The 17,943-nt window shown below is 32.9% G+C and overlaps 2 protein-coding genes across 2 annotated transcripts; both read right to left on the minus strand.

Annotated features, from left to right (window-relative positions):
- Nucleotides 1-5,422: 5,422 nt before the first annotated feature.
- LOC136837597 (uncharacterized) lies at nucleotides 5,423-5,815 on the minus strand. The gene has a single exon (XM_067102474.1). The coding sequence runs from the start codon at nucleotides 5,813-5,815 to the stop codon at nucleotides 5,423-5,425; it is 393 nt and encodes a 130-aa protein (XP_066958575.1).
- Nucleotides 5,816-9,872: 4,057 nt separating this feature from the next.
- LOC136837598 (uncharacterized) lies at nucleotides 9,873-16,165 on the minus strand. Its single transcript, XM_067102475.1, has 5 exons — nucleotides 16,084-16,165; nucleotides 15,770-15,853; nucleotides 14,352-14,759; nucleotides 11,693-11,790; nucleotides 9,873-10,196 (listed from the first exon to the last, which is right to left on the minus strand). The coding sequence occupies exons 1-5, from the start codon at nucleotides 16,163-16,165 to the stop codon at nucleotides 9,873-9,875; spliced, it is 996 nt and encodes a 331-aa protein (XP_066958576.1).
- Nucleotides 16,166-17,943: the final 1,778 nt, after the last annotated feature.

Here is a 17,943-nt window from a genome sequence, read left to right on the forward strand (position 1 = left end):
GTTGTTCCAAATGAATAGGGTTCATCTTCTGAATAATAATAATAATAATAATAATAATAATAATAATAATAATAATAATAATAATAATAATAATAATAATAATAATAATAATATTTACCTTAGAACTTCAATCACTGAAGCACCTGGTAAGGTTGTATCCTCTTAGCCACAGAAGACGCGAAAGGAGAGAAACTCTATTTACCATGTAGACACCACTGTACCCATATCTAAGGCTTTACCAGTTCCTCCCATATGTTGTTTCGAAGGTGACAAACATAATACAAATGCTATTTTACATAATATTATTTGTTTACAATAGACTTTTTTTTTTGAGGAATTCAACTGCTAACTAGTGAAACTCCTGAGCCAATAGTGTATCCACTTAGCGACAGAAGGATAAAAGGAGGCACTGTCTTCTCCTGCAAATGCCTGAATTCATGATAGACACCACAGAACTATACCTATTATTTAACCCATTCACCACCACAGCATTAGTTATATATATATATATATATATATATATATATATATATATATATATATATATATATATATATATATATATATATATATATATATATATATATATATATATATATATATATATATATATATGGACATACTAATCCTCCTTCCCAATGGGAATATGGTTAGTTTAAACGACATAAGAAGGCCAATTTGCCTTAAAATTTTCGACAATAGTAGACTGAATTGTGAAAGCGACAATATCAAAATTCACAGGAGATTGGTGAAGTTTTATATCTATTTATTAATTTCATACTCCTAATCAATAACAGTAAGATCTCTGTTAAGCTAGATAAAGTCTACAACGTACATATCATCATTGCAATGACCCATGATGCTGGACTTCAATTGCATGTGTACACAACCGCTCCTTCGTCTTAAAATGAATACTTTGATGGGAATTCCATTCGTTCAAGAATACAAGTATGCCCTACGTAATATGGAAAGGTCTGTCAGCCACATAACTAGTACCTGGTGCACTACTTACTTTTTAGTCCATTCTCTCTAAAGAAGGATTGGGAGCTAAGAAAAACTTAGGAGTTTTCTGTCATTTTTACTTAGAGTTCTTAAACACTTAACTTATTAAGAATCTTTTGAACCTGCCTATTTCTAGATGGGGTTTCATTATTATTATTATTATTATTATTATTATTATTATTATTATTATTATTATTATTATTATTATTATTATTATTCAAATCCGACTATATTCAAAAGAAGATAGACGAGAAGACAAATAACTTGAAAAACGATCTTCCAATTCCCCCCTCCCTAAGAAAAAAAAAACATAAATAAAGCAACAAAGAGAAAAACCAGTAAAATGATTAACTGATGAGCAAACTGTCAATTATATTCATACTCAGAGAGTCATAAAAGTAAGAAACCTGAGGTAATAATATTTTCGACACTCCTTAAGCTTCCTGATGATCCCGGCAGTGAAGACTCAAGTGTGAAAGGTTACCGCTCATTATTAAGAACAAAACTTCAAAGATTTTCAAAGATATAGGAAGTAAAAGGATGCAGTATCTCATAGAACTATAATTATATTATCTATAGAGATGCATAATTTTTTACTTTCTTTCATTTTACCAAGAGTGGCAAACGTCGAAGAGACATTTATTGCAAAAATATTAGGTTACATTAAAAGGAGATAAAATCACATTTGGTGATATATCTTCAGTCCAAATGTACCGATAAATATTCCTGTTTTTTATGATAAAATTATTTAATATATATATATATATGTATATATATATATATATATATATAACACACACACACACACACACATATATATATATATATATATATATATATATATATATATATAAAACGTATATACAAACATACAAACACACACATATATATATATATATATATATATATATATATATATATATATATATATATATATATATATATATATGTGTGTGTGTAAATATGTATGTGTGTGTGTGTGTGTATATATGTATATATATATATATATATATATATATATAAATCAGGGATTTCATATATTAAATAGAATACATGAAATGACCAATTCGCTAAATAATATTTGATCCCGGAGGCTAATTACTAAACACGGCGAAACAGTGATTCCCCATATTTAATACTAGCCCTATATCAAATGTGTTTCATCATAGACACACTAGCCCATACATATCAAATATATAACATTTGATCCCAGTATATGTATATAACATATATAAATAGTGTAGATGAATCACTGTTTCGGCATATATTAGTGCTATATCGGGGATCAAATGTTCCCAAGCGAATTGGTCATTTATATATATTCTAAAAAACATGAAATCCCTGGACACATATTCACATAACACATATACATATATATATATATATATATATATATATATATATATATATATATATATATATAATATATATATATAAATATATATATATATATATATATATATATATATATATATATATATATATATATATATATATATATATATATATATATAATATATATATACATAAATACCAATTATATATATATATACATTTATCATATATACTAGTACTAAACATGGCGATATATATTCCCATATTTAATACTATATATATATATGTTTATATATATATATAGCCCCAGGGACAAATGTCCTTTAAACATTTGATCCCAGTGGCTCTAATAAATTTTCGGCAAATAGTGTAGATGAATTTTAGTTGATAATAAGTTCTTCGCCTCGGGGATCAAACTTATTATCAACTAAAAATTGGTCATTTCATATATTCCTAAGAATTTCATTAAATCTATTTCACATATTCCCTATAACGTTTATATACTTATATATATATATTAAATGAATCACATATGATGTGATAAAATATATATATATATATATATATATATATATATATATATATATATATATATATATATATATATATATATATATATATATATATATATATAGAATTTAGAAAATTTTTTGGTTTTATTTTATGTTACAAATAGGACCTTTGATCATAATAGGAAAACTAAATACTTAATTACTGTTGCCTATCAAATGCATTTCGCTTCTTTACGAAAATCTATGAGCCATAAAGCATACCTCTTGAAAACCTATCTTTGTACAGCCTTTGCTATTTACTGCAGAATTGTTTGTAAGTCTTCCACCATTATGGCCAGGAGAGAGGCATTTTTCATGGGAAATAAAATCAAAGGATTCTGTTATTGCTCGAATACCACGGTTCAAAAAATCTTTGCCTTCTCGTTCTTCCTTTGCAATGGCGAATCAGGTTGCTTTTTCTGTCGCGAGTTTTTCAAAATTTATTTGCGTTCTCCCTCTTCATAGATTTCGCAATGACCCGAAGACTGAATTTTGTAATTAAACTTAGCAAATTAGTTGTTCTTGGTAATAGGAGTACCATTCGTTTGAGAAAGAAATGAAAATGAAAATATACAATAATAGCTTATTCTCCCCAATGGCTACTGAACCGTGAATTTTCATGCCAATCCTATAATTAACTTTTGGCCTCTATCATTTTTTGAAACAGTATACTTTGGTGTTTCGTAAGCACATCAGAAATAAATGTATATGGCATGTTTTTGATGATTTAATGACAATAAAGAGAAAAATTCTATAGCTAACTGAAAAATATTCTTGTGTGATTTATCACTGTAGTAATATTCGATGTAAATCACAGGCAGTGGATGTAGTATTTTCGTGGTTTAGATTAAAAAGATATTTTCTCTTCATTCTTCAAAGATGGCACATTTTAAAAAGACTTACATTTTCTAGGACACTTTAAGAGGAAAAAACAAACTTTGTAATCGAAAACTACCCACGGCGATGCATTATGTCAATGAATATTTTATTTCTAAATTTTTAAAAACTTATCTTTCAAAGCAAGCTTTACATCTTATGCAAAGCGACTTTCAGAATAGATGTAACCCTGAATCTGATAAGTTACTCCGGAAAACGATTCAGAACAGATTATAGAATCACGCCAGTGTTGGGAAAATATTTGATTTTCAGCACCTCCTCAAGAGTAATTTTAAATAAGCAGGAGCAGCAAGGAAAGAATATTCCAAGAGATGAGGCGACCGTCCGAGACAATACAAACATCGTAAGAATGGACGGCATTCCATTGCGGGAGAAGAATTCTTTAATTTTTGAAAGTTATTTAAATGCGATATTGAGGGCAACTTGGGGCATTTCTTCATACATAAGAAAGGTGAAGGTAAAAGGATGAAGTCTGTTAAAGAATCTTAGAATTTGGCCTAAAATTTAAAATAATATCTCCATATACTTTTGGTATGAGAAAAATACCCGTATTGAGAAAGACTTTTCCTTTAGAGCTTGAGAAAGTAGACAAAGTTACAAATATTACTCTTCCTTTTTATACGGAAACAATGTCTAGATTTAGGATAGGTAATCCAGTTTATTGAATAAGCTCAATTAGGCCACGAGGAACTATTGAAAACAGAAATAAAATTGTTGTTTAAACAACAACAATTGAAAAATTAATATTATTCAAGATATCCTCGATTTTGTTACATTCTTATTCTTGGCTGAACAGTGGACAGTATAAGCCTCGGTCTTATAACGAATGTGGGCTCGAGTCCCATGTGGAAAGCCGTCTTCTAAGTTTCCTTTGTTGGATTTCAAGTCTGTTATTTAAAAGAATATCCATTATTTCCAGGAAGTTATAAGGGCATCGTGGCTAGAAATTTGCCTAATTTGCATCTAACACCAGACAACTAATTGGAAGTAATAATTAATTTAATGTTCCCTTAGCATTCAAATAGCAAGGAAAATGGTTGTTATGTCATGACTGTTTAAAAAATTGCTTACATAAGATTAAAAAAAAAAAAGGTTTGTAAAGCTCGGACTCAGAAGTATATGCTTTAGGAGAAAAAACAAGTTGTAAATTGATCATACATGAAAGAAATCTGACGTTACAAAAAAAAAAAAAAAAAATTAATGTTGTCTTCGGATCAACTGGTGATGAGCTTCTTAACGGACTTACATTCATTTTAAGACCTCGTCTAATACCTGGAGAACACTCATAATATGTGTTTCAAATATGGCAGGATTGTAAAAACTGCGCTGAGATTCATTATTAGTGTCGAAAAATTCTAAAACGTTTTTAGTAAGGAGTGGATGGGGCATATGCTGGAACAGCTATAGCATTTATGAAAAGTAAACTTTTAGCCTATATTGAGCTTAGCCTTATTCCAATATCTTTTATATTCACAATGGAAGCATATGAGACCCATAGATTTTGAAGATGGATAAAGCAATAAGATTAACCCAATAAACAACTTTATATTTTGCCAAGACAGTTCCTAATCCATAAGGGATTACTAAAAAAAGATCATAAGAATTAAATCGCTTTTATTTTATTATCATAAAAACCTTTATTTCCCGTATCGTCGACCACTGGAGAATCCTCCTCCGAAGGGGCCAAAGGATCCCCCTCCAAAGCCTCCTCCATGTCCCCCGCCAAAGGAGCTGCCTCCAAATCCTCCCAAATGGCCTCCACCAAAGGAGCCACCACCGAGGCCACCTCCATATGACGGACCTCCAAATCCCCCTCCGAAGCCTCCACCATGGCCACCACCAAATCCACCTCCTCCAAAACCACCTCCTCCAAATCCACCTCCTCCAAATCCACCTCCTCCAAATCCGCCTCCATGACCTCCTGCATGGCACAGTGCCACGGCAGCGGTTACGACGACGGCAATCAGCAGAAGTTTCTGTGAGGATATTGAAGGAAAATTGTAACTCCATTGTGACAGGAGGAAGGGCATGACTCTTCCCTTGTCATAATGCTCTAAAATGCTCCATGGGCATGATTCAAGGTAGATTTGTGAAAACACGCCGAATGCCTTTGGTCTTTTCGTCAAGCTTAATAGTTATTATACACGAACAAGTGACATAATACAGTACAGATACTGCAACATATAAAATTACGATAAAGTGAAGCTTGAGACAGTTTAAAAAAAAAAATTAGATTTAAGGCAATAAATCTTTTTCGTAAGTTGGAACTAGTAGTGATAGTACTATTTGTTTATTATTATAATTTCGCTTCAAACGCCTAAAAAAAAAAGGGTATTCACAAGATCAAATTAACGACTACATTTAGATCCTTACCATGATTAGGTTTAGAGATCTACTCCTGAGGGGATCAGCAGATGAAATGTTAATCTGCACATCTCGCTCTAGTCCTTTTATACGAGTTTGTGATACCCCTCCGTGACCTCATTCGAAAAGGCCATGAAACAGAATGGGAGGCAGTTGGCCTTGTTCTCAAAAATTGTTATGATGAGTGTAACTTTTCTTTTTAAAGTTATGGTTTGACTAATCGTTATCATTAAATTCCTTGTTTCTTTCGTAGCGATGTGGTAATAAGCTTGGCCCAGAAATTAACTGGCCTACTTTCATATCTAAAGTCGGATAAAGAATGACGACATGAAGCTTTTCCGAATAATTCACAATGCTTCTGTCGATAAGAAATGGTTCAGAAATCTAAGTGTTAAGTGAATGATGCAGTAAGGAACTTGGAGAGAGAGAGAGAGAGAGAGAGAGAGAGAGAGAGAGAGAGAGAGAGAGAGAGAGACGTGTGGTAACTTTTACGTCAAAATGTTTATCAAATCATGAGGGCGTCGAGTAGGCACTAGCAGATAATCTGCCTGCCTGTTTGTCTTTCTTACACTGCTATATAAAACAAACTGATTCAGTTCTTCAACGAGAAAAGTGAGCATACATAACCTTCAAGGTACCGTCCTATTGTTTGAATAACTACAATCGCTGTTGTAATCCGAACGCTATTCAAATCCTAGGGTAAAATCCGCTGAGGAATTTCTCACTAAAAAGTTCTAGAGATATTATATGGTCATCGTTCTTGATATCTACAAGGTATTTAACAACAAGATGCAAAATGTGAATATTAGGCTACTTGAGGATGTTGTTGTGCAATAAGAACTTCAAAATAACAGCAAAGATGCAATATATATTTCTACCCAAAAACAATTCTGTTTGTATTTTAATAATTTATTTACATTTTTTATATATTTGTCCATTAATTAATCTATTTTTTATGATCTAGTAGCTGATATCTTCTTTCTGTATTTCCTACTGTACTACCTCATGCATTTTCTTTCAAATGAGCACCACATTCTTTGGAAGCTTGAATTTCAAGTTAAAGGCCCTTGCAGGCTTATTCCATATGGATAAGGGTTCATCTTCAGAATAATAATGATAATTACCATTTTTAGTGGAAGGGACTTTAAAAATGATAGGCTCGGCAAGCAACTGTCTCCCGCTCGGGCCACCGAGCCTGTACACGATTCAACAACCTCATTCAATGTCAATGGCAATTAAAGAGACCAAAGAGGAAGTTTGCCTCGTGGCCAAATTTGTTTTGATGACTATTATGTTTTACTCTTGTTATAATTTGACCGTCAATTATCATGTCTTCCCATATCTTGTTCCTTATCTCTGTCTCTCTCTGTCTTGATTATTTCTGGCTGTCTGTATATCTATTTTAAGAATTCTGAATATATATCAGAGTGAGAACTATGACTTTTTGTTGAGCAGATTTATATATTATATATTACATATATATATATATATATATATATATATATATATATATATATATATATATATATATATATATATATATATATATATATATATATATATATATATATATATATATATATATATATATAATCCTGCCTGTTTGTCTCTCTTATACCTTGTTCCTTGTCTCTGTCTCTCTCTGTCTTGATGCCTGTCTTTCTGGCTGTCTGTGTGTCTATTTTAAGAATTATGAATATATATATCAGAGTGAGAACTATGACTTTTTGTTGACAGATTTATATATTACTATGTATTATATAAATATATATATATATATTTATATATATATATATATATATATATATATATATATATATATATATATATATATATATATATATACATACATATATATATATATATATATATATATATATATATATATATATATATATATATATATATATATATATATATATATACATACATATTGATATATACATACATACATACATAGATGATATATATGAGATGAAAGCTATTGGTGGTCTCTGTAAATTTCGAAACATGATAAATAGAAAAATGTCAAAAAGTAATCGTGAATTTTCATGAAGTCGAACTGAATATCTTAATTAAATGACTAACTTTCTTCCGTGTCAAGTTTCGAACCTCACTATTGTTTTGAAGACTCTCGGAAATATTTCCTTCAAGTTTAACTGGTTCGGGAGAGTAGCTTTAAGCAATCAATTAAGCGACAGAAAAGATGGTAATCTGCAACCCAAGAAAGTCTAGGATATGTTAGGTAATGTTCGGTATGTTTGACCTTTAGGGAAGGTAGTTTTCTTGTCCTCTACTATGTCAGAAATTGTTGATTTTGTCTTTATTATTTTTAGCCTTAAATATAATAAAGAAAATTACTGGAAACTTCAATAAAGCTTTGCACGATATTACCAACAATCTACCTTAACCGTGGTTGGAATTCAGTTCTATATTTTCTCCCAGTTTTGTTCTATTGGCCTGTCGTTTTTTCATATAAGCTGTATTCCATTGTGGAGAATCGTGTTCCTTGTAAGAATTCTTTTATTTTTAAAAGTTATTTAAATATGTGATATTAAGTGCAACTGGGTGTACTTCTTTGCACATAAAGAAAATGCAAGTTAAAAGTATGAAGTTTGTTAAAGATTCTAGGAATTAGGCCTAAAATTTACAGTAATATCTATATATTTTTTGGTATGAGAAAAATACCCGTATTGAGAAAGACTTTTCCTTTAGAGGTGGAGTAAGTAGACGAGGTTACAAATATTACTCTTCCTTTTTACATGGAAACAATGTCTAGATTTAGGATAGGTAATCCAGTTTATTGAATATGCTCAATTAAGCCATGAGAAGCTATTGAAAGCAGAAATAAATTTGTTGTGCAAACAACAATAACAAATTAATATTATTCAAGATATCTTCGATTTTGTTAAATTCTTATTCTTGGTTGAATGGTGGGGTATTATAGGCCTCGGTCTTATAATGAATGTTGGATTTCAAGTCTTTTATTGGAAAGCGTATTCAATATTTCTTGGAAGTTATAAGGGCATCGTTGCTAGAAATATGGTCTAATTTACATCTAACAATAGACAGCTAAGTGGAAGTAATCATTAATTTAATGTCCTCTAAGCACGATATTGATGTGAATATATGGATTCAAATAGCAAGGAAAACAGTCGTTATAGCATAACTATTTAAAGAAGATAAAAATGATTGTAAAGCTTAGAGTCAGAAGTATATGCTTCAAGAGAAAAAAGAAGTTGTAAACTGATCATACATGAAAAAATCTGACGTTACAGAAAAAAAATAATGTTGTCTTCGGTTCAACTTGTGATGAGCTTCTTAACAGACTTAGATTCATTTTAAGACCTCGTCTAATACCTTGGGAACACTCATAATATGTGTTTTAAATATGGCAGGATGTAAAAACTGGACAGATATTCATTATTAGTGTTGAAAAATTCTAAAGCGTTTTTAGTCAGGAGTGGATGGGGCACCTGCTGGAACAGCTATAGCATTTATGAAAAGTAAACTTTTAGCCTATATTGAGCTTCGCCTTATTCCAATATCTTTTATATTCACAATGGAAGCATATGAGACCCATAGATTTTGAAGATGGATAAAGCAATAAGATTAACCCAATAAACAACTTTATATTTTGCCAAGAAAGTTCCTAATCCATAAGGCATTATTAAGAAAGATCATAAGAATTAAATAACTTTTATTTTAATATCATAAAAGACTTTATTTTCCGTATCGTCGACCACCGGAGAATCCTCCTCCGAAGGGGCCAAAGGATCCACCTCCAAAGCCTCCTCCATGTCCCCCGCCAAAGGAGCTGCCTCCAAATCCTCCCAAATGGCCTCCACCAAAGGAGCCACCACCGAGGCCACCTCCATATGACGGACCTCCAAATCCCCCTCCGAAGCCTCCACCATGGCCACCACCAAATCCACCTCCTCCAAAACCACCTCCTCCAAATCCACCTCCTCCAAATCCGCCTCCATGAACTCCTGCATGGCACAGTGCCACGACAGAGGTTACGACGACGGCAATCAGCAGAAGTTTCTGTGAGGATATTGAAGGAAAATTGTGACTCCATTGTGACAGGAGGAAGGGCATGACTCTTCCCTTACCATAATGTTCTAAAATGCCCCATGGGCATGATTCAAGATAGATTTGTGAAAATACGCCGAATGCCTTTGGTCTTTTCGTCAAGCTTAATAGTTATACATACGAGCAAGTGTCATAATACAGTACAGATACTGCTACATATTAAATCACGGTAAAGTAAAGTTTGAGATAATAAAAAAAAGAAAATATTAGATTTAAGATAATAAGTCTTTTTCGTAAGTTAGAACTAGTAGTGACAGTACTATATGTGCGTTATTATAACATCTCTTCAAACGCCTGAACAAAAAAGGGTATTCACAAGATCAAATTAACGAATACATTTAGATCCTCACCATGATTAGGTTTAGAGATCTACTCCTGAGGGGATCAGCAGATGAAATGTTAATCTGCACATCTCGCTCTATTCCTTTTATACGAGTTTGTGATACCCCTCCGTGACCTCATGAAACAGAACGGGAGGCAGTTGGCCTTGTTCTCAAAAGTTGTTATGATGACTGTAACTTTTCTTTTTAAAGTTTGTGGTTTCAGTAATCAATATAATTAAATTCCTTGTTTCTTTCGTAGCGATGTGGTAATAAGCTTGGCCCACAAACTAACTGGCCTACTTTCAAATCTAAAATCGGATAATGATTGACGACATGACGCTTTTCCGAAAAATTCAGAATGTGTCTGTCGACCTAAGACAGTGATTCTCAAACTGTGTGCCGTGGTACCTTTGGGTGCCACAGACAGTGCCTAGGGGTGCCGTAAGATTGTCATGAATTTTGCCTTGGCTAGATCATCTCAATGAACATTTGCAAAAAAAAAAAAGTTTGCAGAAGTCTTCATATAATTGTTATTGGTGTGTCTACTCTAATTATGTTTATCTAATTCTTCTGATATGCTCTTTGTTTGTACAGTATATTTCTGCATGTTCGGTGTTCTGACTTTGGTTTGAGTATGGATAATAATTTTATTCATTAAAATAAGAAATTAATCCATGCGATATGGTGGGATGGAGAAGAAGGGTGCCACGGAAATGATTACATTAGTTAGGGTGCCATCACTAAAAAAAGATTGAGAACCACTGACCTAAGAAATGGTTTAGAAATGTAAGCGTTAAGTGAATGATGTAGGTAGTAGCTTGGATGAGTAAAGAGAGAGAGAGAGAGAGAGAGAGAGAGAGAGAGAGAGAGAGATGTGTGGTAATTTTTACGTTAAAATGTTTATCAGATCATGAAGGCGTCGACTAGGCACAAGCAGGTAATCTGTCTGTATGTACTCGTATGTGTGTCTTACACTGGTATACAAAATAAACTGATCCAGTTCTTCAACGAGAAAAGTGAGCATAAATATCCTTCAAGGTACCATCCTATTGTTTGAATAACTACAATCGATATTGTAATCCGAACGCTATTCAACTCTATTTATTGCACTTTAATATAAATTACCTTCCTTTGGATATCTTGTAAAGGTTCCATAGGGTAAAATCCGCTGAGGACTTTCTCACTAAAGAGTTCTAGAGAAATATTGTCATCGTTCTTGATATCTACAAGGTATTTAACATCGAAATACAAAATGTAAACGTTACTTGAGGATGGTGTGTAATTAGAACTTCAAAATAGCGAACAAAGATGCGATGCATTTCTATCCAAAAACAGTTCTATTTGTATTTTAATAATTTATTTAAATTTTTTATATATTTATCCATTAATTTATTAATTAATCTATTTTTTTCTTAGCTAGTAGCTGATATCTTCTTTCTGTATTTCCTATTACCTTCTGCATTTTCTTTCAAATGAACACCACATTTTTTGGAAGCTTGAATTTCAAGTCAAAGGCCCTTGTAGTCTTGTTCCACATGGATAGGAGTTTAATTTCAGAGTGGTAATAATAATTACCATTTTTATTGGAAGGGGTTTCAAAAATGATAGGCTCAGCTAGGGACTGCCTTCTGCTCGGCCCACTGAGCCTGTATATACTAGTTAGTGATACGATTCAACAACCTCATTCAATGGCAGTTGAAGAGGCTAAAGAGGGAGTTTGACTCTTGGCCAAATTTGTTTTGATGAATATTATATTCTAATCTTGTTAAAATCTAACCGACATTATCATAGCCTTCATGCCTTCCTATACGCTGTTCCTTATCTTTGTCTCTGTCTCTTTCTGTTTCTCTCTGTCTCTCTGTATGTTTATTTTAAGAATATGAATCTATATCAGAGTGAGTACTATAACTTGTTGAGCAGAATCTCTCTCTCTCTCTCTCTCTCTCTCTTTCTATATATATATATATATATATATATATATATATATATATATATATATATATATATATATATATATATATATATATATGTATTATGATATATATAAGATGAAAGTTATTGGTGCTCTGAATAAATTTCGGAATATGAAACATAGAAAAAGGTCATAAGTCCAACTGAGTTTCTTGATTAAATAATTAGCCTTCTGCCGTGTCAAGTTTCGAACTTCAGTTATTTAGAAAACCTTAAGAAATATTTTCTTTATGTTTAACTGGTTCGGGAGACAGCTTTAAGCAATCAATTAAACAACCGAAAAAGGGGTGGCCTGTAACCCGAGAAAGTCTAGGATAGGTTAGGTAAAGTTCGGTATGCTTGACCTTTAGTGAAGGTGCTTTTCTTGTCCTCTAGTATGTCAGAAAACGTTGATTTTGTCTTTATTCTTTTTCGCCGTAAAAACAATAAAGATTTGCACAATATTATCAACAAAAAAATCTACCTTAACCACGGCTGGAGCTCAGTTCTACTGTATATCTTCTCTCGGTTTTGTTTTATAGGCCTGTCTTTTGTTCATATAGGCTGTATTCCATTGTGGGAGAATCGTTTTCCCTGTAAGATTTCTTTTATTTTTGAAAATTATTTAAATATATGATATTATGTGCAACTGCGGGTACTTCTTTACACATAAAGGAAATGCAAGTTAAAAGGATGAAGTCTGTTAAAGATATTAGGAATTTGGCCTAAAATTTACAATAATATGTCTATATATTTTTGGTATGAGAAAAATAATACCCTTCTTGAGAAAGACTTCCTTTAGAGCAAGAGAAAGTAGACAAGGTTACAATTATTACTCTTCCTTTTTACATGGAAACAATGTCTAGATTTAAGATCGGTAATCCAGTTTATTGAATATGCTCAATTAAGCCATGAGAAGCTATTGAAAGCAGAAATAAAATTCTTGTGTAAACAACAACAACAACAAAAAGTTAATATTATTCAAGATATCTTCGTTTTTGTTAAATTCTCATTCTTCGTTGAACGCTGGGGTATTATGGGCCTCGGTCTTATAATGAATGTTGGATTTCAAGTCTTTTATTGGAGAGCGTATTCATTATTTCTTGGAAGTTATAAGGGCATCGTTGGTAGAAATATGGCTAATTTACATCTAACAACAGACAGTTAAGTGGAAGTAATCATTAATTTAATGTCCCCTATGCACGATACTGATGTGAATATATGGATTCAAATAGCAAGGAAAACGGTCGTTATAGCATAACTATTTAAAGAAGATAAAAAGGATTGTAAAGCTTAGAATCAGAAGTATATGCTTTAGGAGAAAAAAGAAGTTGTAAACTGATCATACATGAAAAAAATCTGACGTTACAAAAAAAAAAAAAAAAAAAAAATGTTGTCTTCGGATCAACTTGTGATGAGCTTCTTAACGGATTTAGATTCATTTTAAGACCTCGTCTAATACCTGGAGAACACTCATAATATGTGTTTCAAATATGGCAGGATGTAAAAACTGGACAGATGCTCATTATTAGTGTTGAAAAATTCGAAAGCGTTTTTAGTAAGGAGTGGATGGGGCACCTGCTGGAACAGCTATAGCATTTATGAAAAGTAAACTTTTAGCCTATATTGAACTTCGCCTTATTCCAATATCTTTTATATTCACAATGGAAGCATATGAGATCCATAGATTTCGAAGATGGATAAAGCCAGTAAGATTAACCCAATAAACAACTTTATATTTTGCCAAGAAAGTTCCTAATCCATAAGGCATTACTAAGAAAGATCATAAGAATTAAATAACTTTTATTTTATGATCATAAAAGACTTTATTTGCCGTATCGTCGACCACTGGAGAATCCTCCTCCGAAGGGGCCAAAGGATCCACCTCCAAAGCCTCCTCCATGTCCCCCGCCAAAGGAGCTGCCTCCAAATCCTCCCAAATGGCCTCCACCAAAGGAGCCACCACCGAGGCCACCTCCATATGACGGACCTCCAAATCCTCCTCCGAAGCCTCCACCATGGCCACCACCAAATCCACCTCCTCCAAAACCACCTCCTCCAAATCCACCTCCTCCAAATCCACCTCCTCCAAATCCGCCTCCATGACCTCCTGCATGGCACAGTGCCACGACAGAGGTTACGACGACGGCAATCAGCAGAAGTTTCTGTGAAGATATTGAAAGAGAATTGTAACTCCGTTGTGACAGGAGGAAGGGCATGACTCTTCCCTTGTCATAATGCTCTAAAATGCCCCATGGGCATGATTCAAGATAGATTTGTGAAAACACGCCGAATGCCTTTGGTCTTTTCATCAAGCTTAATAGTTATACATACGAGCAAGTGTCATAATACAATACAGATACTGCTACATATTAAATCACGATAAAGTAAAGTTTGAGATAATAAAAAAAAAAAATATTAGATTTAAGACAATAAGTCTTTTTCGTAAGTTAGAACTAGTAGTGACAGTACTATATGTGCGTTATTATAATATCTCTTCAAACGCCTGAACAAAAAAGGGTATTCACAAGATCAAATTAACGAATGCATTTAGATCCTCACCATGATTAGGTTTAGAGATCTACTCCTGAGGGGATCAGCAGATGAAATGTTAATTTGCGCATCTCACTCTAGTCCTTTTATACGAGTTTGCGATACCCCTCCGTGACCTCATCCATGAAACAGAACGGGAGGCAGTTGGCCTTGTTCTCAAAAGTTGTTATGATGAGTGTAACTTTTCTTTTTAAAGTTATGGTTTGACTAATCGTTATCATTAAATTCCTTGTTTCTTTCGTAGCGATGTGGTAATAAGCTTGGGCACAAATTAACTGGCCTACTTTCATATCTAAAGTCGGATAAAGAGTGACGACATGAAGATTTTCCGAAAAATTCACAATGCTTCTGTCGATAAGAAATGGTTTAGAAATCCAAGTGTTAAGTGAATGATGCAGTAAGGAACTTGGAGAGAGAGAGAGAGAGAGAGAGAGAGAGAGAGAGAGAGAGAGAGAGAGAGAGAGAGAGACGTGGTAATTTTTACGTCAAAATGTTTATCAAATCATGAGGGCGTCGAGTAGGCACTAGCAGATAATCTGCCTGCCTGTTTGTCTTTCTTACACTGCTATATAAAACAAACTGATTCAGTTCTTCAACGAGAAAAGTGAGCATACATAACCTTCAAGGTACCGTCCTATTGTTTGAATAACTACAATCGCTACTGCAATCCGAACGCTATCCAACTCTTCTTTTGGATACCTTGTAAGTGTTCCATAGGGTAAAATCCGCTGAGGACTTTCTCACTAAAGAGTTCTAGAGATATATCGTCATCGTTCTTGATATCTACAAGGTATTTAACATCAAAATACAAAATGTAAACGTTACTTGAGGATGGCGTGTAATTAGAACTTCAAAATAGCGAGCAAAGATGCGATGCATTTCTATCCAAAAACAGTTCTATTTGTATTTTAATAATTTATTTAAATTTTGTATATATTTATCCATTAATTTATTAATTAATCTATTTTTTTCTTAGCTAGTAGCTGATATCTTCTTTCTGTATTTCCTATTACCTTCTGCATTTTCTTTCAAATGAGCACCACATTCTTTGGAAGCTTGAATTTCAAGCCAAAGGCCCTTGTGGGCTTGTTCCATATGGATAGGGGGTTTAACTTCAGAATAATAACGATAATTACCATTTTTAGTGGAAGGGGCTTTAACAATGATAGGCTCAGCGAGCAACTGTTTCCTGCTCGGGCCACCGAGCCTGTACACGATTCAACAACCTCATTCAATGTCAATGGTAATTAAAGAGACCAAAGAGGAAGTTTGCCTCGTGGCCAAATTTGTTTTGATGACTATTATGTTTTAATCTTGTTATAATTTGACCGTCAATTATCATAGCCTAAATGTACTCCTATACCTTGTTCCTTATCTCTGTCTCGATATCTGTCTTTCTGGGTGTTTGTATGTCTATTTTAAGAGTATGAATCTAGATCAGAGTGAGAACTATGACATTTCGTTGAGCAGAATTTATATGTATACATATACACACACACACACACAAACACACACACACACATATATATATATTTATATATATACACATATACATATATATATATATATATATATATATATATATATATATATATATATATATATATATATATATATATTTTATATATATATATATATATATATATATATATGTGTGTGTGTGTGTGTGTGTGTGTGTGTGTGTGTGTGTATGTGTGTGTGTGCGCGTGTGAATGTGTGTGTGTATGTGTGTGTGTATTATGATATATGTGAGAAGAAAGCTATTGGTGCTCTTTATAAATTTTGAAACATGGAAAATAGAAAAAGGTCATAAATTCTTCGTGAATTTTCATGAAGTCCAACTGAATATCTCAATTAAGTGATTAACTCTCTTCCGTATCAAGTTTCGAACCTCAGTATAGTTTTGAAGAATCTAGGAAATATTTTCTTCATGTTTAACTGGTTCGGGAGAGTAGCTTTAAGCAATCAATTAAACAACAGAAACGAGGTAATCTGTAATTCGGGAAAGTCTAGAATAGTTAGGTAATGTTCGGTATTTTGACCTGTAGGGAAGGTGCCTTTCTTGTTCTCTAATTCATCAGAAGCTGTTGATTTTGTCTTTATTTATTATTTTTCGCCGTAAATTTTCCTGCTATCATGAAAGTGCTGGAAACTTCAGTGAAGGTTTGCACTGTATTATAAAAACAATCTACCTTAACCACGACTGGAACTCAGTTCAATACCTTCTCTCAGTTTTGTTCTATTGGTCTGTCTCTTATTCATATAAGCTTTGTGTAGAAACTTTCCCCTTCTCTGAAGCGACAAACGAAAGGTACTTATATGAACTCCTGTAAATTTTCCAGCCATTAATTATGTACTGTTAGTTTTTCAGTCATTTTGATGGTGAAGCTTGAAATTTCCAAATTGCAACAATGTGTTTTGTAAAATCTAGTTTACTTTATAATTCTGAAACGATTGAATTCACACAATAAATGAGTATTTCTTTCTATTGTCTTCAGCCTGTGGAATTCTAATAGTTTTCTTTTCTGATAAATCCAGGTATTCGGGTGTCACTGGCCCTTAAGCAAATGAGCTATCCTTTTTTGCCTTTGCTTTCCTTATTCAATCGTTCTTAGTTTTTCTAAGCCTAGTCTATAGAGGACCAGTTATTCTCCACCTCTTCTACAGATACAATTTCTGTCACAACTTGCGAGTAACTTTCTTATACTGTAGATGGCCTCAGTAACCTCTGCGAACCTCAGTGTCCTTTCTGACAGGACAGTTCATTAGCTGTTTCTTTCTACTGCTAAGCTTTATGCATCGTATTTTGCACCTGGTTTTCCTACCTCCCAGAATCTTACTATTTCAGAGGCAGATTTCCTCAATTTCTTCCA

The sequence above is a fragment of the Macrobrachium rosenbergii genome, chromosome 59, assembly GCF_040412425.1.
Source record: "Macrobrachium rosenbergii isolate ZJJX-2024 chromosome 59, ASM4041242v1, whole genome shotgun sequence".
NCBI lineage: Eukaryota > Metazoa > Arthropoda > Malacostraca > Decapoda > Palaemonidae > Macrobrachium > Macrobrachium rosenbergii.